General features: G+C 34.7%; 3 protein-coding genes across 3 annotated transcripts in view; 2 read left to right on the top strand and 1 right to left on the bottom strand.

Moving 5' to 3' along the window:
• LOC122714048 (teneurin-m) overlaps positions 1-23,708 on the bottom strand; it is a 604,012-nt gene that overhangs the window by 446,726 nt on the left and 133,578 nt on the right. The window lies entirely within an intron of this gene.
• Positions 722-3,996, top strand: LOC122714231 (sialin-like; the record flags this gene model as incomplete). Its single annotated transcript, XM_043935412.1, has 6 exons — positions 722-725; positions 1,039-1,315; positions 1,679-2,264; positions 2,578-2,710; positions 2,866-3,107; positions 3,883-3,996. Coding segments are annotated over exons 1-6 (1,356 nt in total), but the record flags the coding sequence as incomplete, so codon positions are not given.
• On the top strand, positions 5,150-7,946 carry LOC122714225 (sialin-like). The gene is made up of 6 exons (XM_043935398.1): positions 5,150-5,153; positions 5,492-5,768; positions 6,282-6,867; positions 7,073-7,209; positions 7,328-7,565; positions 7,809-7,946. The coding sequence occupies exons 1-6, from the start codon at positions 5,150-5,152 to the stop codon at positions 7,944-7,946; spliced, it is 1,380 nt and encodes a 459-aa protein (XP_043791333.1).

Genomic DNA, 23,708 nt, shown 5'->3' with positions numbered 1-23,708 from the left:
GAACGGTATTGCCACATTGGATACAAAAACCTTGAGTTCAATCAAATCTTTGAAACGTATAATTTTGAAGATATAAAACAGAAAAAAAGGAAAAAAGATTCTGCAATGATCATCATCTAGATTCATACTAGATTCACGAATGACAAAAAGTATTTCTCGAAGAATTGAATCGATTTGAAATCCATATTAATATTGAAAACAAAAGAAACGCGCAATTTCGAATGACACCGTATATGTAATTTCATCGACCGATACGAATAAGAAGAAATTCATACTTTCAATTCGATAAACATCGACGAGTCGATCAGATCGATTTTCACGATCGAAAAGAAACTTATATTTTCAAGAGCTGGGTCATTCCCAAGAAAAAAAAAATATATGTGTATTATGTTTGTGTTATATCTGCAATATATAAAAAAATAGTAATTAATATACATTCTATATCAATCAATCGATTCCATTTATTCCATTCCATTCGATAACGATATTTTAACGATATATTATTAATTACGAATAAGATATCGATAAAATATCAATAATCGAAAAATTACATTTCTTGTACACTTCAATCGAGTGCATCGTTAACCATAATTCGACGAATCGATGGATGTATGGATCTGACAAGACTGATTTTTGCGATTGATAAGAAAATACAGAAGCAGTGATCTGAAATCTGAATTGAAATCTCGGTTCATCGAAAATTGAATTAGAGGACAGAAAAATGGGTTAGCGAGAGCAAATTATTTTTTAACTAATTACCTTTATCGAAATCATTTATTAAGTAATCAAAAAGAATTAATCATACGTAAATATTTGCATTTACCGTTAATACGCATTTTCTATTTAACAAATGTAAAATTCTTTGCGAAATTTTTCAAAGTATTAAATATATTCACGATACTTTTTTCGTATCTGATGCATCAAGTCAAGGTTAACCTAATCTAAATATCGAGAAGAGATTGAAAATTTTTTACGACATTTCCATGATTTTTTCGAATTAATTATTTCTAATGTAACTTATATTTCTTGTAACTACAGTGGGATACGTGAGATATTTCTTTGCCATAATGATCTGCATCGCGAACATGATTGTCTACGGGTTGAAGGTGAACATAGCCATAGCTGTCGTAGGCATGGTGAAGCATAAAGATGAAATATCAGACGCGTCTGACGAATGCGATTTCCACGATGTTGCCGTTACCATCGATATAGAGGGTCCCTTCGAATGGACTTCGACGCAACGAGGTTTAGTTGTCAGTTCTTATTTCGTCGGTTATTTAGTAGGCATGTTTCCATGCGGATATTTCGCGGATCGGTAAGTTAAAAGTCGAAAATAATTTGTATTAATCGAGTAAGCTTAAGCTTTCGAACCTCGTATCGGGGTCATTTTTCATTCAAATTCGAAAAATGGATCGAAAGTGACCCAGTATGGTTGAATACGATAAAATGGCTATACTCGAAAATTTCCATTAAATGTCACCAGTTCGTTTCTTCACAACAAAATATTTAATCGTATTCTATAATAAACATTACCCCTAAATTATTTCTATTATTATTTATTCCTATCTATTCTTGGAACTTCAAAATTCAATTATATCTTGAACGAATCTTTCGCTAAGAAAATTTCTTTACATATCAAAATCTTTAGATTTATATATCAATTTACGATATATTACAGTTTCAACACGAAGAACGCTCTGCTGATCTGCATATTGGGGAACGCGATTCTCACGATCATAGTGCCATTAGTGGCGCCTGTGTTGTGGATACTTTACTTTACGAGATTCTTGATGGGTGTTGTGAGCGCACCGAATCTTCCTATCGTTTCTATCCTTGTTGGGAAATGGATCGTTTACCAGGAGAAGAGTTTATGGTTCGGTATTATTTATTCCGGCCTATCGGTTGGCACCGTGATCGGTATCCTGACGTCAGGAATGATACTGCACGCCCTCGGATGGGAGGCGGTCTTTTACATACACGGTTTCCTTCCGTTAATCTGGTGCGTTGTATTCTATTTTTTCTTCGACGATAACCCGGAAACGCAATACTATATATCGGAGGAGGAGAGACACTATATCGTGACCTCGTACGGGCATCGTGGCGTTGAATCGAAGAAGATGAAAGTACCATGGAAATCCATTTTCACGTCGGTCCCGTTTATAGCCCTACTTTTGACCAATACATTCGGTACCTATGTTTGGTACTTCCTGCTCACGCTGTTACCTTTGTACATGAACAAGATTCTGAGATTTGATATTCAATCTGTGAGTTCATTTTTTCATTTTTAAAAAAAAAACTTCTTCTCTCGTTAATCTCACGAGCATTTAATTTCGATTTTAAATCTAAAAATAATTTATCGATTTGCGTAGATTTTTTAACAAAAATATTAAAAGTTATTATTTGACAAACAATGAAAATAAAAAAAATATTGTAATAAAAATGAAATATATATCATTAGTTAAAAGTAAACGTTAAAGTGTTGCATATAACCTTCTTCTTAATTACTTATATAGAATTATTTAATTAATAGCTTAATTGTAAGACTTGTCATTATCGATGTCGTTTTATAATTACCAGAACGCAGTTCTAAGTTGCCTGCCGTATCTCTTAAGCGCAATGGTGAATCCGATTTATGGAGAAATATTGGATTGGGGCAGACTGAGGAATTATTGGGATCAAACAATGGCGCGAAAGATCGCAATGTTCACAAGCAAGTTCTCTTTCTCTCTCTCTCTCTCTCTGTTATTCATCTTCTATATAATACTCTCTTCTACTTTTTTAATTCTATTGTATTATATCTAAAAATTTGTTGATTATAGAAAAATGTTCAACATATATATATATATTTCTTAATAATTTTCACAGGTTGCGTCCCACCGTGTATTTTTCTTCTTATTATCGCTTACATCGGTTGCTATCGGACGGTAGTCGTCGTATTATTGATGTTGAGCGTAATGTTTGCCGGTACAAATTTTCTCGGATTTCTTTGCAACCACAACGATTTGGCGCCAAACTATGCAGGAATTTTGATGGGTATAACGAATACTCCAGGGACACTTCCAGCCTTTATTTTGCCCGCCATAGTGGGCGCACTTACGGAAGATGGGGTAAGAGATGAAACCGGAAGTGTGCGAGAACCGGAAAATATCGGGTCGAGTCAGATCGAATAATCATAGATAGGAAGTAATAATATACGAATAAAAATTAGAGAAATTGGAAATGAAATTTTTATTAAAAATTACTTTCTTTTCGAATATGTATCTATAATTACGATTTGTCGATCATCAACTTCGAAAAAGAATTATTTAATTGTAATATTCAATTAGAAAAGATATTTCGGAAAGAGGTTACAATAACTTGATATTAATAAAATATAAGATAATTGAAATTCTGATTTTAATCCCATTGTGTCGAGATCTGAGATTTTGGAAATTAGAGTTGTAATATTCCTTTCAAGGATAAATTTCGAGTATTCGACAAAACTCGAGATACGATTCGAAATCTTACGTATCGTAAAATACTATCGAAAATCTAATTCGAATTGGAATACCCGAAATTTTCAGATTATCGCATATTTCTATGTAAGAACTCATTTCTTGAATTTTTTTTTTTTTTGTTCAATCACATCTCACGATTTATGTAACATTATGTCTTTTTTGTATCGGATTCTTTGCGCTCTAAATAATTTGAATCGATGTTCGTAATTAATTTCAAGGTGTCTTTTTTTTTTTAAATATATTAATACTTCTATCTGATATTGTTCTTCTCCATTACGTCAAAGACTTTCTGATAATTAACATGGTTTAATAATTAATTAATTAATCACGAATATATAAACTATTTCTTCATCTTTATTAATCCAATATATATTTATAAACGTAGCACACTATGGCACGATGGAGATACGCATTTTGGGTGCCTATTATTGCACAGATGATCGCGTTCATTGTATTCAGCATTTTTGGATCGGCAGAGATTCAAGAATGGAATTATGAGGGAATAAATGAAAATAATCGAATAAATCGAACCTAATTTTTAATGCCTATATTTTTGTCTTGATTCTATTATTGTATACCATTTAATGAAAAATGCATTTCTACTAATATTATTATTATATAAATTTTTCTGATTATTGTTCTCTTCGGATACGACAATTAATAAGATTTATTAGTAGTAATAATAAAATGTAAATTTATCGAATGTCGTATCTAAAAAAAAAAAAAAAAAAATACGCAAGATTGACAAATCTACAGGGGATGATATTGAAAGTATTATTCTTTTCTATTGTAATCTTTGAAACTTTTAATTATTTTATTCACATTATTGTTACGTATATGTATATGAAAAATAATAAATATTTATTTTAGTAAAAGTTTTCTTTTTTATTCTAATAAACGATATCGATAATATAAAATTATAGAAACTATCTTCATTGGATAACAGGAAATTTTATCTTTCTTTTACTATTAAAAATTTAAGCAATATTGTTCTATAAATAATTTTTGAGAATTAATATTTGATCGTATAGTTATACATTTATTCGTACACCTATGACCGATTATAATAAATTTAAATAAAATTAAAAAAAAAAAGGAGCCATTACAAGATTTTTCTTAGATTATTCTTTTCCAAAATTGCATACGTAATATTATCAAAATTGGAGAATCTTCGAAAAATAAAAATAAGAATTATTATACACAATTTTTCAACTCGTTAAAATCATGATCTTAATATTAATTATAATTCTTTTCCCAAATAATAAAATTTTATTTTCTATCGCGAGACGATCCGTAACGAAGATCGATTAATTAAATGGATGAATCTTATTCCAATTAGATCGTGAAGTTTGCGTTTGACAATCTGCGAAATTCTCACATGAAAAAAAAAAAAAAAACAAGTTCTTAAGAATATCATAACGATATATCATTAGATATCAATAAGATATCGATATTAATAATTGATAGTCACATCTTTAGTACACTTCAGTCGGTTTCATCGTTAACCATAATTCGATAAACGTCGACGAATCGGTGCATGTATGAGAACTGACAAGACCGATTTTCGCGATCAATAAGAAAATAGACATGCAACTCTATTCTACTGGATACTATGAGAAACGTAGGGCATATTAATGAGATAAATCAAAGAGATGGGTTAGCGAGAACAAATTTCTTTTAATATTTGCATCGAAATCGATTATTAAGTATTCAAAACAATTAATTTTAATACACTTATCTTTATTATTATACAATAATAATAAGAAGGTAAAAAAAGATTCTTCTTTTATTGTTTAATATAATTTTTACGTGAAAGTTTTTAAAAAAAAGTCCCCCTTTTTTTTTTTTTTGAGAATGATGTACAAATTAAAGTTAACCTAATTAAGGTATCAAAAGTAATTTTCAAGAAGAAATTAAAAACTTTTAACTCAACGATATTTTTCTCATTGAAACAAAATCTATCTACATACAATTTATATTTCTTGTAACACTAGTGGGATACGTGAGATATATATTTGCATTAATGATCTGCATCGCGAACATGATCATCTACGGGCTGAAAGTTAACATAACCGTAGCTATCGTAGGCATGATTAAATATAAAGATGATAGAAACGACGCGTCGGAGGAATGTGATTTTGAACCTATAGCCCAAATTATCGATATAGAGGGTCCGTTCAAATGGACTTCGACGCAACAAAGTTTTGTTATTAGTTCTTATTTCATCGGTTATTTAGTAGGCATGTTTCCATGCGGATATTTCGCAGATCGGTAAGTGAAAGTCGAAAATAATTAAATAATCGAGTAAGCTTAAGCTTCCAACTTCGTTCGAAGGTGTTTTATTTTTCATTCAAAAATATATTGTTTACGACATCAAAAAAAAAAAATGGATCAAAAGTGACCCGCATGGTTGAATACGGTGATAAAATGGCTATACTCGAAAAATAAAACGTTTATTTCAATTAAATAGTCACGAGTGCTATTACAGATATTTATTTCTCAAGTTACAATCCGTTTTTCGTTCGAGAAAAAAAAAAAAATATATTTTCATTTTCTCGTAAACATTATCCCTAAATTATTTCGATATTATTTATTCCTGTGCATTCTTGTAAGACACAAAATTCAATATATCTTGAATCGTTCGCGAAAAAAGAAAAAAATTTCTTTACTTTGTTTCAAAATCTTAGATTTATATACCGTTCAACTCGATAAACGTTCAAATTGATAAAAATATACGAAATATTATTAAGTAAACAATAGTTTGTAAAGCACGATATCTTACAGTTTCAACACGAAGACCGTTCTGCTGATCTGCGTATTGGGAAACGCGATTCTCACGATCATAGTGCCATTAGTGGCGCCCGTGTTGTGGATACTTTACCTTACGAGATTCGTGATGGGTGTTGTGAGCGCACCGAATCTTCCTATCGTTTCTATCCTTGTTGGGAAATGGATCGTTTACGAGGAGAAGAGTTTATGGTTCGGTATTATTTATTCCGGCATATCGATTGGCACGGTGATCTCTATCCTGACGTCCGGAATGATACTGCACGCCCTCGGATGGAAGGAGATCTTTTACATACACGGTTTCCTTCCGTTAATCTGGTGCTTTGTATTCTACATATTCTTCAGCGATAATCCGGAAACTCAAGTGTACATAACAAAGGAGGAGAGAGAGTACATCACAAGCTCGTACGGGCATCGTGGCCTTGAATCGATAGATATGAAGGTACCGTGGAAAGCCATTTTCACGTCGGTCCCATTTGTGGCCCTGATTTTCACCAATTTATTCGGAAATTTTGTCTGGTACTTCTTGCTCACGCAGCTACCATTGTACATGAACAAGATTCTGAGATTCGACATTCAGTCTGTGAGTCTATCATTAAAATTTTCTTACAATTTCTTCTCTTCATTTAGAAGCCATCCCATAAGAATTTTTTTCATTTTGTTTTTTGATTTGAAACTCGACTTTACAATAATTTATTAATAAATATTAATTGCTTATGGAATGACTTAATCATTGCTTTATAATTATATGATTCGTCAAATATCGAATGTCGTTTGGTAATTACCAGAACGCAGTTCTAAGTTGCTTGCCGTATCTCTTAAGCGCAATAGTGAATCCGATTTTGGGAGAAATACTGGATTGGGGCAGACTGAGGAATTATTGGGATCAGACAATGGCGCGAAAGATCGTAATGTTTTTAAGCAAGTTCTCTCTCTATGTCATACGTCCAACGTTATAATATACTTTCCTCTACTTTCTTTTTTTTTTTTTATATATATATATATGTTATTTGAAGTTTCTTAATCTTAACTTTCACAGGTAGCATCCCACCCTGCATTTCCCTCCTTATTATCGCTTATATCGGTTGCTATCGGACAGTAGTCGTCGTACTGTTGATATTGAGCATGACGTTTACCGGTACAAGTTTCGTCGGATTTCTTTGCAACCACAACGATTTGGCGCCAAATTATGCAGGAATTTTGATGGGTATAACGAATACTCCAGGAACACTTCCAGCCTTTATTTTCCCTGCTATAGTGAGCCTATTTACGCATGACGGGGTAAGAGATGAAACTCTTCATTTAAGAAATGTGCGAGAATCGGAAAATATCGAAAAAAAGAGAAAAAAATATTCAAATATTAAATTTAGTACGACACGTGGAAAACGACAGATATTATTGTAATAATTAATGTTCCTATCTCGTATAATTTTTTCCATTATATCTAGAGTTTTAATAATAATTATCACAAATAACGTAAGTTTTTTCTTTATCTTTTATTAATCTAATATATTTATAACGTAGCACACTATGGAACGATGGAAATATCCATTTTGGCTGGCTGTTATTGGACAGATGATTGGGTTCGTTGTGTTCACCGTCTTTGGATCGGCAGAGATTCAAGAATGGAATTACTATGGGGTAGAAACGGAAGAAAATTAGCAAACTGATTTGTAATATTGTATATTTCTGCATATTTATATTTCATAGTGAAAAATGTATTTTTATTAATAATATTATTATAGATTTTTCTTTCTTTGGATACGATAATAACTTTTAATTGTTTTTAAGTAGTAATATTTAATAGTAATATTTAATATTTGTAATTTTATCGTATCCAATGGAAAAGATTCGCTAGATTGATGGAATCTGCGAAGAATAATATTGGAATGATTGGTGGACTTTCCAGTTTTTCAATCGTAATTGTATTTGTATCAGATAAAATTTATAGCAATTATTTTATATATATATATATTATTGTTAAGTATATGTATACGTTTAAATATATTTCACGAAAAATAGTAAACGTTTATTCTATTAAAAGCACGATATTGATGATAAAAAAAAAAATTACAAAAACCATCTTTTATTAGATAACGGAAAAGATGAAAATTGAAACTTGATTTTGTGATTGATCGTATAGTTTTACATTTTTTTTTTATCTATCGCGATCAACTACGAAAAATTCAAATTAAGAAAAAAAATTACAAGATTAATAAAACGTCCCTTAGATTCTTTTATCAGTTAACTATCTATCAAAATTGAATAATGAAAAATAAAAATTATGATACAAAATTTTTCTTTTCTTTTCTGAAATCATTTTATCATGATAGGTCGACCAATTAAGGATCATCATTTGATATGAAAATCTTCCATGAAAAAGAAAAGAATCGCGGCCTCGACAACTTTCTATTGCCTTATACGTCAACGATATATGGTTAAGTGTCAATAACATATCGACAGGATATTAATAATCGATAGTCACTAACATCTCTAACACACTTCGGTCGTTAACGATAAACATCGACGAATCGGTGCATTTATGGAGACGACGAGACAGATTTTCGCAATCAAATAAGAAAATAAATGGTGCAATTGCCGTACTGCGAGAAACGATAGTGAACGATTAATGCGATAAATCGAAGAGGTCAAGGTTAGTGAGAACAAATTTCTTTTAACCATATTCGTATCTATTAAGCATTCGAAATAATTAATTTTAATCATTTCGTTTACCATATAATAACGATATATACTTTTTCCATTCGTAATTTAATGTAACTTCTGTGCGAAACTTGTTCAAAGTAAGTCTACGATATTTTTGTATCTTAAAAATGACGAGCTAATCAAGCTTAATCTGAACCTTAATTCCTTGAAAGGAAAGTAAAAACTTTTCGCGATATTTCTCTCAATGAAATATGGCTAACGTTTATATTTATTGTAATATAATTATTGCACACGTTGGTTAAGCATGAAGATGAAATATTCCTCGACAGAGAATTCCTACCAGAAACTATCGATAACTAAAAGATAGAATTCGAATAGTTTTTTGGTTGTTATGTACTTATATTTGTTGTGATTCGCGCAATATTTCGTAGAAAGTATTCGTGGAAAGTTTCAATCAGTTTTACGAAACTTCTCTGTTGTTGTTGATTATAAAAATGTATTGTATTTTTTTTCACAGGAAGCATCTCACCGAATATTTGTCTCCTATCGTTGCAATTTTAGCTTATACTGTTTGTGTATCAGGATATCTGCATCGATTTGGCACCAAAAACTACAGGAGAATTTTAATAGGTATTACAAATATTCCAGGAACTCTTCTAGCCTTTATTTTGTTATAATGGATGTACTTACGAAGATGGGATAAGAGATAAAATCGGAAATGTGCAAGAAATTATCGAATCAAATGCGCAAAAAATTATCGAATAATTGAGAGAGGAAATGAAATTTTTATAAAAGTTGCTCTCTTTTTGAATACGCTTTTTATAATTATGATAATTGCATGCATTATATTAAACTTTTATTTTTATCTTTATTTTTATCTTGTATAATACTATATAAATATATACATAATAGTAATAATACATGATGGAGATATTTTCATTTTGGCTGGTGCACAATCGATTGCATTTCTTATATTCGCCATCTTTGAAGTTGTAAGAGTGAAATTATGGGATACGAAACGAAGAAAATTAGTAAATTAATTTGTATTATTTGTTTTTTGTGTGTTTACGCTATTTTTTCGTATCCAGTGAGAAAGAAATTTTTCATAATAAAATTGATAGTTTAGTGACATCTATCCAAAGTGAAAGATTTTCTAGATTGACGAATCTAGACAAAATATTCGAAGTTATTTATATTTTATATTTTTCTATTGCAATTATATTGTTATGTACATTTAAATACGTACATTTTAACGAATGAATGAATTAAAGATTAATTGATTTATCACATCGAAATTATTGCATTTAAGAGATAAAAAGAAATCTCCAAGCTTCATTTTTTTTAAATATTTTTATTTAATTTTGAATATAAAAATTTGCCTAAAAAAATCTGTACGTTCTATTTTTGATTGAACAAGATCTCTGATAGACTGTTAATTACCACAATTTAAGTCACAATTACATTTACAACTTGTTAAAGAAAGGGAAATAAATATTTCACCTGATAATGAAATAATTTATCACGATTCTTACGTCGTTAAGTACGACGTGCATAAAAATAGATTGTTATATTCGTGTTATTATCGTAGCTTTAACGTTAATTGTTCAACGAACACGCGGCACTATCAGCGAGCGGCAATATTTTAACCTCATCTTTTGCGGTATCTGCATGTACATGCGATGCACTTAACAACATGCTAATGCACGTGTTAGTGGCATTTTAGATCGTAGTAGAGGCGGAGCAATAAATTCTCCTATGCGTGATTAATTTCTGCTTCGAGTAAAACGATAAAGCGAATGTATTAACTCTGAGAAATAAACTATACGATATTCGAAGCATTCAAATTTTCTTTATTGTAAGAATAATTAACAATAACATTTCTTGGAAATATCACGTCTCATAAAAATTCCCATTTTCTTTTTCTTTCTTTCTTTAATCCAATTTAATAAAAAAAAAAAAAAAAAAAATCTACGAGGAATCAACGAGGATATTCCATTATTAAAAATTCTCCACTTGCTGAAGGAATGGTCTATAAATCTTGCGTTAGCGATCTCACGCAACGATTCAACGATTTGTCGAAGGATAGGATCTGCATCTGAAAAAAGTCTGGCAGGATACAGGATCGCGATTTCAATGTTAATCGAGCATTTCACCGGTCCAAGCGAGCCACCCAAGTAGCGTGGCGAATGCGCAACACATGTTTCGAGTCGCGAGCAACAGACTGTTTCGCGCGTCGCGATTAATCTTACATGTGTTCCCCGAATTTCGTCTCGCACGCAATTCGAGGGATACACGGGCGGCCAGAAAAAGAGCGTGAGGTGAAACGTGCGAAAATTGACAATCATCATCAGGGGTAGAATGTGAAAAAAAGAAAAAAGAAAAAAAGAAATCATTTATCCGTGACAAAAGACCGGCCTAAATTTCTCTGAAGTGCATAAAAATGTGATTCATCTTCCCTCTTCTCTGATAATTTTTCGATTCGTCATAGCGTTTCGAACATGAAACGTGATCGACAAAGATATACCCACGAGTATTAATTAATATAACAATTATTCAAATTTTTTTCCCACTTGGAAAAAATTCTAATTATACTTGACCGGGCTCCAAACACCGATCAAGCATCATTCATAAGTCGCAAGCTTCTAATCCACGTTTAAATAACACGCGTTTGCTGTAACGCGATTCATCAAATTTATCGAATTTATATCGGGTGAGAAGAAAGTAAGAAGGGAAGAAGAAAAAATGGGGAATAATATTCCGTTGCCGTTTTAAGAATCCGGTTTTTTAAGCTCGTGTTATCAGGTTTTCAATTTATCTACATTAACTCCTCGGTTTGGAGGGCCGTTAACGACGTTTCCTTGAATTTAGACTAATTTACACAACGAAAGGATTACGGAGATTGTGTATTAATCGAGGTCAAGATAAAGCTTCGAGAGATTTCGAGCCGGGACCACCATCCATCAATGCTATGCCCAGGCGATTAATCAAACTCATTCGATCCACCTCGTCGCCACGACTACTTTTATTCCTTATTAATTACTTGGCTTGGCTAGAGGCTAGACGAGGCGAGCAACGCTATACACAACACTTGGTTGTTCCGGAAGGGGTTTCGCGTTAAATATGGGCGTATGGGGAAAGAGGTGCGTGGTTGTTGTTGCTTCTGAATATGGAGATCGTCGCCACCGGTGAAAGAGGAGGAAGAGCATAATTTGTCAAGTGTTAACGCCAACCTTCCAACTTGCCTGTACGTCATCGTATGACTCGTAAAGCTCAGCCCCCTCCCTCCTCCTCCCCCGATCGCTTCACCAAGGAGGCCATGGAACAGGCTCTTCTATTCCTTGAAAATCGCGATTAAACCGAGCATTCTGTCAGTGTAATGGAGTTTACTTCACGTTGCTTTAACAATGACGTTTAAACACGGTTTATTGTAACCAGAGAAAAAGGGCGAAAGAGATTTTGACACGTAATTTTTTTTAATTTTTATTGCGTATTTTAAAGTGCAAATGTGATAAATAATTTAACAATTTAAAATGGAACCGAGCAAGGATCGAAAGAACAAACCGAAAAGAAGGAATAAAATTATTTCTATTTTGAAGATTCATTTTCGAATAAATCAAGTTTCAGAATTGTTTAAATACAAAATTTTATCGGATAAATTTTTATTTTTCGAGAAAATCAAGTGAATATAGTAATAAAAGTACGTTGTATCAAATCAAAAGAATTATATAATTAGCAAATTTTAAAATTTTTCATATATATATACACGAACTCATTGAACTTGTCCATATTTTACAAATACTATTCAGACACTATTTCTCTTCGGTAAATTTCTCGAGCGATCGTAAGTATAAAGTATCGATTTCAAATGAACTCTACGAACTGTAAAAAAGTTAATCGATTCCCTTTTTTTTCGTGTCCCATTACGTACCGTCCCCATGGCCTCTTCTTATTAAGGAAGTCAGCTATGAAGCTATCCTACGGAATGCGAGGAAGAATTTCGAAATTGGGATTACATTGCGAATGGTGAGATTGGGAGAAAGTAAGTTCGCGAGAGGGAAGGAACGTGGAAATCGACGGTTGCGACAGTTGGCAACTGTTCTGCGGTTATTGGAAGCGTATAAACAGTCCACTCGTTCGCTAGAACTCGTGACGTCTCGAAGTTATTGGAGAGTATATAGCGAGGAAATGAAGCGAATGGTTGGCTAAACGATTGCTGGATAACTTGTAAAAGTATACGTAAGCGTATATCTTTTCCTTTTCACGGTTCATAAATTTTTATGTTCCAACGTTCTTTTTCACGCACCTGATGATCGTAAAATTGAAAATGCTCGAAAATTATTTATAACGACTAGGTTAACATCTGCATTTCTGCCAGATATTGACGCAGTTATGAAACTTTTAAAAGAAATTTTAACAAAGTATGCTCAAAGATTCATCAACGTGAACGTTTTTATGAAAACTTTGGACTATATTAATTAATATATCTTAATTGATGAGTTAAAAGATATATATGTATATATGTATAAAAAACTGGCTGACGTAACAATCCTATTTCGCTTTCTTAAATCTAACCTCCGAAATTACAATATTAAATACAATATTAATACCTGGTATTTTATGTTATCCATTTTCGTTGTAGAAATATTCGTTCATGGAGTAATAACACTGAACTTTTGATGATAAAAACACTCCACAAAACATTCTAAAAACCCACAAAAACTTTCACTTTAAAACGAGAAAAAATTCAGTTACATCCCACTAGGCTATTTGAACCGACAACTGCTTGAAGTTAGGCGCAGTTGCGCGCGCATCAACATCGCTACAGAGCGCCGCTATATTCATCGCGGGAAGATTACATATATTTTAAATGATTGTATTCCCCCGTTCAGAATTCCTTCACTTTTCTCGTAATATTATCGAAGTGAAATAAATGCGAAATGTGAAATTCCGTACAGTTTTTAAAATTATATTCGTCGTATGAATTTAAAATACATATAAGAGAGAAAGTTTCGAATAACAGAATTTTATGCTAAAATATTTCTTACATCGCGATCAGAGACGGGAAATATGACGAACATTTTGATAAAACGATATCGATATGCAAAGCGTTGAGCATTGATTAACGAGTCAACACTCCGCGAGTCGAGAATCTACATTTCAAGTTAGAATATCGCTTTTACAGCCGATATATATACTCACTACAATCCTACATTATCCTTCCAAGTTCCAACTAGATACTCGATAAGTTACAGGAAGCGGAGAAACTGAGCTGTAAATATATCATGTACAGAGTAGAGTGTGCGAATATGACCGAGTCAAACTGCTTGCAAGATTCACTATCCTGAAAGCGATAGTTTGTATTTGTAACTGCTACGTATTACAACAAGTAGTTTATGCACAGTTTATGTTTCGATAATAATATAATAATACGTTCTAAAATTTAATATTGAATTTACAATTTAATTGAAGATACGCATAAAATTATTTTTCTTTTCCTTTTTCATCAAATGCAGTTACAATTTTAATTGAAATAACTTTTACTTGTTCCGTAATAATTTCCAAGCGATCTTCAAAATAATAAAATACTCTTTTTGAAGAATTAAAATTTCACGTCACAAATTTCAAAGTAAAAACAACAATTAATTAAGTAGTAATTTATTATTCGCGGAAAATGATTTTAAAAATGAATTTAAAAGTAATTATTAACCAAACGTTTTTTGATTGATTAGTAGAGATTAATGAAATATCAAGCAGCCAACGTAATTAACGATTAATCTTACACCAACACGTACCAACTGTAACATTCGCGCGTTTCCATGCGATAAACGTAGAAACCAGGTCAACTGCTCAACGAGCATAGTCAGCTGGCGTTGATATTCCGTCTTGCTAGATTCGATCCAAAGGGTTCGACTAATGCTTATACGAACTACGCTTACGAACACCTTGAACGTTCTTGGGATTCAGAGTTGAGGAAACTCGTCCAGCTTCGTGATTACAGCTAAATCGTTGACGGCACCGGCTGGTTGGTAACGAAGTCGGTGCCAAATTACCAACAATGCTGAGAACCGGGGAACCGCTTTCCTGCCCAATCTAAACAAGCGGGGCATAAAGTTAGCAACTTTCCCGACACTGACTCTCCCTCCCTCTCTCTCTCTCTCTCTCTCTCTCTTTGTCACCGTTGGCCGCCTCGAAGTCAAGAATCTCGACCTCGCCACTGACTTGGCCGGTATAAATAAATCAACTCGACGACCACCACCATAGGTATCGAAACCGAGGGAATGTAGCGACGAAAATTTGTACGAGATCGATTTCATTGTTCATCTGTGCAAAATGTAGAGGAAAATTTCTCCACGAATTTTTTAATATCTTTTTAATATCTTGTGGAAAAAGTGTATAATTTATGAATTATGAATTTTGACTTTGTGTATTTAGGGACTGAGGGCACAAAATTTCTTGTAACTCTTTATAAAATATAAACTATGAATAAATTACTCGAATCACTCGCAATTATCTTGCGGAATTTCTCGAAATAAAGGGAAATTCGAGGGGTGGAATTTTCCTCATTTCCTCGAAAATTATCGCACGTTACGTGCGTTTACTGTACCAACTTATCCCTTCCCCTGCTCGAGGAATAAACTACTTTTAGACAGACACTGCCCACTACTATTTCCCGAATTGTATCCTACTTCCTATCCCTCTTTGTTTTCCTCTCTCGTTCTTTATGAGAGTCCCGAGGGGGGGATCGATGCGCCACGCTTCAAGATAGCCCAGTTTCAGGGGAACGGCACTCGACCATAAACCCCCAGATAACGGGGGCAAAGTTTCGCCTTGGTAAAAACTTGGTAACGCCCTGGTAACGGCGTTTAAAATAATCTTGGTAAATTTTCATAATCGTCCGCCGGCTCTTGACCAATTCTTGGATGAATTTGTGACGAACAACCCTTCCTTCATTCATTCATTCGCACGCGAAAAACTCGTCCGTCACTCAAAATTTGATCTTGGATTCTATTTCGTTCGATGATTGACGAAATTAGCTTCGATTCGATTTTTAAGCAAGGCAACAGCATTTCGTCGACCCAAATCTTGTAAATTTTTTTATTCTAATTATCGATTCCAAAAAGCCAAGAAGCTTCGTTGCTGAGGTCGATCTGATTGCACACAAGATTCACACAGTTGTGTTTGGTAAGCTCAAGATTCCGGTTATTATTGGTTGAGCACCGATTAACCGATTCGTTGCTCGTAACGCAACGCAACGTAACACGTTGACTGACAGCGATATTATTAAGGGTTTCTAAGATTTCTAGGATGATGTATACGGGCCATTCTGCCTGGTTACAATGGTAATTAGTCTTATCTTCTGGGATAGAGGTTAGGGGAAAGTGTTTGAATTCGAGGGAGAAGGACGGATAGCAAGGTGGCTAGGGGGAGAGGATCGTTTCCGAGGCTGGATTCCAACACGTTTCCCTTCAGAGCCGCGTCTGCTAATATCCTAATGTCCAAAATCTAACGTCGAATCTCGGCATTCAGATGTCGGTGAGAATACCAATTTCACCCTCTCGGAAACTAGTTTCGAACGAGTTTGGCTATCTTTCTGGGAGAGAAACGCCGGGGGAGAAACGAAATTCTTCGTAACAAAAATTTTCGATCGTTGTTCACTTGCCTCGATTCTATCCCATACGTACTTTTTCTTTATTCTTTCATCCCGTTTCCATTTTTATCTCGCCACCACGAATCGTTCTTATTTTGTAAATGATAGATGAAATAATTCGTTCCTTTTTTTTAACTCGTTCGTTATTTTCTTATTTTTAACTAATACTCGTAAGTCCTTTTTTATATAATTACAGGTACTTTTTAATGGATGTATCCTCTTCGATCGAAATATTCATTCATTTCATCCCTCGACGCTTTTAAAATATTCCGCTCGGAAATAATTATTCAAATAGGACATTACTTATATTGCCCGTTAGTTAGTCAATTGTTGCAGAGATCGTTCCATCTTTATTGCACTTGTTACCAACCAATTGCTAATAAGAAGTGTTATTCTTTTTTCTTTCATTCTTTCTTCTCTATAACTGTATTTATACAGATATTTTGTATCGTCCGTAGTACAGCTTTTAACGAAACGCGTTTCCCACTGGACGGGAAACAAAGCGCATTATGAATCTCGTTCACTCGAGTTTCCCATTATCCGATAATCAAACTCAACGCACAACAAATAGATTTAGTTGATATTTAATTTCAATAGCCGCTCCTGTCGAAGAACGAAGTAGGGAACAAAACGAAGAGAGATTTATTCGCTCGGTTCCTATATTTTCGTTGTACCGCTCGTAACCACCATGGTATTCCGCGCTGGGATGGAAGACTGCACGCGTGTCCTCTCCCCTCTTCAACCTGCTGCCAGTTGAATTTTAATTAAAACTTCTCGACTACGTTAATTGAAAAAATAATTCACGCAACCCGAACCGATTGTTGCGACCATGTTTCGTCGTCCCCCCCATTCTTTTCGTTTACAGACGATTCGTAACAGCACCGCCGTTTCCATTTCGATACAAATATCCGTGAAACGGTTGTATAATCCTCTTGTAACGCTCTTTAACATAACAAACAATTTCTTGTCATCTTGTATTCTTTCCGATTATTATTACACTTATCGTCAAATACGAAGATCTTACGACGCAACAAGTGCAACGTTACGTTATACGATACAATATAACGTATATATATAATATATATATATATATATAAAAAGAAAAAAGGAAAAAGTAGTTACGAGAGTTGAGAAATTGTTGAACCGCTCTCTCTCAATTCCGTATGATATTTATTCGAGCAAGTTCCTCTTCGTGTCAACGCACGGTTGTCAATTGCAGCAGCCCGCTATGTTTCCATTAGCAGACACGAAATATCGTGTATCTTTCGAAATTAAACTCTTTGGCCGGCGGTTGGGCGGTAGTTTGTAGATTCAGGGGCGGCGGGATTCAGCCGGGTTCCTCGTTCCGAGGAGCAAAAAGATCGAGGAGAATTTTAAAGTGGAAACAGGGTAGGATGCACAGTTGAAGGCATAGCCCGGCCAATGCTCTCATTTACCTGAAATTTCACGTAGAAACCCGTGGCGAGCTCGTACATCGGGGTCTTTGAGGGTTAAGAAATATTCGAGAGGGATACGATATTGTTCGTTTGAAATTTTCCACAAACTTATATACATATATATATATGTATCCTCATCCTATGAGGATCCAACTTTGTCGAACCGTACTTAAAACGTGATTTCACGCGCTGTTGTATTTTTCGATCGTGTAATCGAAAGTACACGCACAGCTTTGTCGAAACTGGGTTAGCAATCGCCTTGTAACAGTAACATCTCTCCACGATGTTAAGATAAAAATAAAGTCAAACTTTCTATCTTTCACCGCTTCCATACTTTTTTTTTTTTTTAGTTTCCTTGCTTATTTGTTTCCCTCACAAAACTCGCGATCCGAGTTTTTCCTTCGAACATATAACGCGCAATTTATTCAAATTACATCCGAAACCAGGTATATATATATACCTATCCGTATTTCGTAAGGGAAAAAATTTTTTATCGTACATACGACTGTAAATCGTGATATAACCGAGTATATAAAGATCGTAAAGGCGTGGAACAACTTTCCGATATCGAACTCGGAGGGGATGGCGTGGTGAGAAAGAAAATATTCATCGAGGGAGGGAATGGTAGGTAAGCATTTTTTAACCGATTAAAGGCTTTGCGTCGCGGAGAGAAAGGTATCGGAAGAGGGAGGAGGAGGAGGAGGAGGAGGAGGAGGAGGAGGGGAGGAGAAAAAAAATTTCTTTTCGCGCGACATTACCTTATTCAAAAGGCTCTCCACTTCGAGCGGAGTGGTTTACTCGGGACTGATTCTTTCTTTACAGCCGGGATCATCGACTCAAAGGGCAGAAAAGTCAAATTGCCTATAGCGGGGCGGGCAGGACTCTCTTTTCTTTTCTTCTTACGACTCTCACTTGGCTGAACTAAAGGGAGATGCTCCCTTCGTCCCTTTTTCATCGCGGTTCCCCCCTCCCTCCCTCCCTCCCACCTCGCGGAGGGAATGATTTCAAAGAGCAGTCTGCTTTAAATAATTTCGTCCCGCGCAACTGTGGGATTTTATTGGGAGAGCAGACGTAAAAGCCCGCCATCTCTCTTCCTTTATACTTCCACTCCGCTCACCCTCTCCCTTCTTTATTTCATTAAATTGATCATAACTCAGATACGAACTCTTTCTCCCCATTTCTCGATCGCGTATACGTGAACATGCACGTCGAAATATATTCACGAAATTAACTTCTACCAGTTGACATTGTTAAAATTCGCTTTGAAAAGTAATTTCCCCGATATCGTTCAATTTCTTTCTTTCAAATTATTTTCCATTTTCCAAAGCGGTGCATTTTTCAGATACTCAAAAATATCGTCGTTAATGTAATGAAATAATTTTTTTAGAGAATTTTTTTAGATTTTTAAAGAAGGCGAGGGGACGAGTATTCAACCAAAAATTTTGAACCAAACCTCGATCGTAGGAAGGTACGGATCTCGCTTCGCGAGTGATAGTAGTATTTTTACCCTCTTTATTGAAAATTGATATTGCAATATCGTTAAAATGTTTTCACCCTGCCCCTCCCTCCATCCTGCGTAGTCGATATTTTACGATAATCGCCGGTAGCAAATTCTTGTCGTGAACGAAACGAGACACACACACACACACATACACACACACATATATATACACACACACACACACACACACAAAGTTAAAGAGAGGAGGGAAAAAAGGTTAAGCCCCCGAAACTTTGTAATACTTGGCAGCATTAACGAAAGATAATAGGGATGCCATTAAAGCGTAACGTGTTTGAAGGAAGCTACGTTTGCGCATCCGCTTAGAACACGGCTTACGAACCTGATACAACCTAATTATCGTCCGCCATACGCGAGAGCGCGTCTAACCTATTATTTTCAACCGATAGCACGGAACTAATGTAATTATATATCCATTCCGCTTTTGATGCGGTTTTAATCCGTTTCCCCTCGCCATCACCTTTGGTCCTTACCTCGTTCCACGAATAGCTCGCGATCTATCCGTACAGGGGGAACAACGTGTTTCGCGTCTTTGATCGCGATCGTATCTGCGCCAGTCGAATTCCGCTTCGAATTTTTAATTGACGATTTATTTATTTATGATGTTTTATTTAATTCGATAGAGAGAATTTTTAAGAATATATATATAAGGAAAAAGTAGAGGTAGCATTGATTGTTGANATCGCGATCGTATCTGCGCCAGTCGAATTCCGCTTCGAATTTTTAATTGACGATTTATTTATTTATGATGTTTTATTTAATTCGATAGAGAGAATTTTTAAGAATATATATATAAGGAAAAAGTAGAGGTAGCATTGATTGTTGACGTGAAGAGAAAATTGTCGTCGTGAAAGGGAAATATATATGGAAGGCAAAAGTAGCATCGGCTAAAAAATTTACTCGCTCTCGCTATAAGAGAGGAACGTCTTTGGAAGATGATGTAACAGCGCATAAAGTATAAATGGCACTAAAACATCGAATACGAAGCGCGCATTTTCGCGTATGGAACAAGAAGAATACGCAACGACACGAGGATAATATCGAAAATATTTGTTTCGATGGTGATGCAACTTTGATAGTTTATTCAATCATCCAATTCATCGAATTCTAGGAAAATGTAGGAAGAAAAAGAAAACTATCTTGAAGAATAACAGCCCTATGAAAATAATAAAATTCTCTCCACACATACATCTTCCTTTGATATTTCATCGTCCATTGTGTTCTATCTGAACAACAGATAAAATTATTTATTTCGGGCGGTGAGAAAACACAAATTTCAAAGAAGAACTCGAGAAAAGACTCGACGAGAAGAAGAATAATATACTTCTCGATACGTGTACACACGCACACACACACACAGAAGTTGCTGCTACTTCATTTGCTCGATTAAACCTTGAACGCGTTGAAACGCGCGTTGAAGTTTGTCGAACCGTAGCTGTCTCTCGCCTTCACGAATCCTAACACTTACCCGGCACTAATGAGTCTTCTCCCGAAGAGTGGTACGTAAGAGCGACTTCGTAATGATCGTTTATCCAAGTACTCGGACGTAAGTTTCTGCAAATTGACGTTGAAGCGGGGAAGAGGGGGGGGGGAGAGAAAGAGAAAAGAAGCGCGGGGAGGGGATAAGAGTGGAGAAAGAGTGGAGGAACTGGGGGAGGGAACGAAAGAATGCAATAATAGAAAAGGCGTGTACGTCTTTCAAATGTCAAAGCGGCCGGGCCAACGCGCGCTAGCACTCGCAATTATCCTTGGATTCTCGTTAAGATCGAGGAGGATAGATGTTTTATGTTCGAGCCAACAGCGCCCTCTCATTAAGAGCCCTTAAAAAACACCTAACCTCGTTCAAAAGACTCTCTCGTGTTCCGTCCAGCAAGCAGATTATCGATGCTCCTTCGAATTGGGCAGGGAGGAGGAGAAAGAGGGAGCCCAGAATTATCGAGGATTCGGAAGCTTGCGTTTCTTCTTCCTTTCTCCCTCGATACTTTCCCCCCCCCCCCTTTTCTTTCTTCTTCTTCTTTTTTCTTCTTTCTTTTTTTTTTTTTAATGACCGGTACTTACTAACTCGGGGAAGGGGAGGGGGACGAGCAACGCGGGGTTAAGATCGATTTTATTATAGGAGAACGAGAAGTTTCCTAAATTGGTTGTTTGGGTTCGGGAAGCGCGGCGAATTTTACGGTGATTACCGTTAGCGCGGTTGAAAAATACAGTGGGAAAGGAAACAAGCCATGCTATTACATCTTAATGGGAACCGGCCGTGGTCACAAATCTTTGGCTAACGAGTGCTCTGACAAGAGAGGCGGCGGATCGAATCGCTCGCCAAGGACTCTCGATCGACAGGTGGATTCGTAGAAATTGATCTGGAGATGATATTACTGTTACGCTCGTGGTTTTGCAAGATGGATGGATGGATGGATGGATGGATGGATGGATAGAGGAGGAGAAGTGTGATTATTGGGGATATTGGAGATAGGAGAAGGAGAATTAGGAGGGAAATGTTTTAAAAATTAGGAATAACGTTCTCGATTCGGAAAGGAGAATTTTTATGAATTTTTGTGCGATACTTTTTGTTCGAAGCAGTATTTCATCATTTGACGTTGAAGTGAATATTTTTCCATTTATTATTATTGTCTCTCTCCGAGAGACAATATTCTTAATCTCCGTTTCTTTCCACGGTTTTAAGATTTTGTTCTGTAGTTGATCTTCTTTTATCTTTTTCTTTTTTTTCTTCTTTCCTTCAATCTTTAAGTTTCGCTTCGCTTTATGCAAAGTTGTTTGCAGTGCTTGCTTTATATTTCATGACACGATAAAAGCAAATATTGTGCTAAGTATCGTGTACACGGTTACGTTGTTATTGTATTAAAAGATGATACGATGAAATGGATGTTTTCAGAATCAAACAGATTCTGATATTCCTTTGCTCGAGTTATTTATACGAGATAATTTCTTTTATTTATTTATTCTTTTTTTTTGATCGAGATGGTGTGTCGATTAAGCATATACAAATAATTTATTCCGTAAACACTCACCGTAATCCTTTCATCATCAGAATAATAGCGTATTGTTAATAGTGTACATACCTGAAACAAAAAAATTTTATCATTAATAACAATTCTGACGAATTAATCTTCTTACTCAAATATATTATTCTACAGAAAAGAATAAATTAAGAAAAATATTTTTCGAAATATTAAATATATACTATTGTTATTAAAACTTTTCAATTGCTCAAATAGGTACATCAAATTCAATGATTCAAATTTCATATAGTTAAGGGAAATAACAATTCGATAGAAAATTTTTGCTGAAAAAAATAATAAAAACATCAATTTACAATCATAATACTTTGATCGATACACGTAAATATAATACACCATATTTTAATATTTTACTCTAATTATTAAGAAAAGACCAAGATTTCTTTCTTTGAAAAACACAAGAATTTTAATAAATCATATCTAGAAACGATTATATAAAAAGATTTGATAACAAGTAAATGATCATATATAAATGGTATTTTCTACAATTAGATTAGACAAACGAAGCTTCATCAATCTATGATAAAGAATTTAAAAAAGGATTATATACTCGAGTAAAAAATTACATCGTCCATAAAAAAAAAAGGAGCACAAACCCTTGAGCTAAGAACCTGACGCGACAGCTGGTGCCTTTGTGAAGCCGGTCTTGTTTAAGGACCGATTTACACAGGTATTAGCGTGTAATGGGAACTAACTAGGCCCTGGCCGTTCGTTCCTTTTATCAAGCCCAACGGCAATTTAACACGGTTTAAACTGGCTGAAATTGATGGCGGATCGTGAACAGAGAAGCCATTCTTTCTTTCCGCTTGAAGACTCAAAAATAAAAACTCTATGATATACAATCGTGCTTAAGCTTTCTCCCGTTCGTGCATATTTTTCATCTCGTACGTGGTTACGTACATCACATTCCTACATCATATACAAATAATCAAGATTTAAATTTTAATAACAAATTTCAAGAGAAAAATTGTTACAATCACTTACACTTTTTAATCAAATCGATAATCTCAAATTCATACCGAAAAGATCCACCACGATACAATTAATGCTGGCGATCAACGAAGAGTCGCATTAGTCTCGCCACACGCGGTCCAATTCCACTTTCTCTCGTCTCGAATTTCG

This window comes from Apis laboriosa, unplaced genomic scaffold, assembly GCF_014066325.1.
Source record: "Apis laboriosa isolate Shangri-la unplaced genomic scaffold, ASM1406632v1 scaffold112_cov148, whole genome shotgun sequence".
NCBI lineage: Eukaryota > Metazoa > Arthropoda > Insecta > Hymenoptera > Apidae > Apis > Apis laboriosa.
Note: the sequence above shows the minus strand (reverse complement) of the source record. Positions and strands in the feature narration are given on the sequence as shown.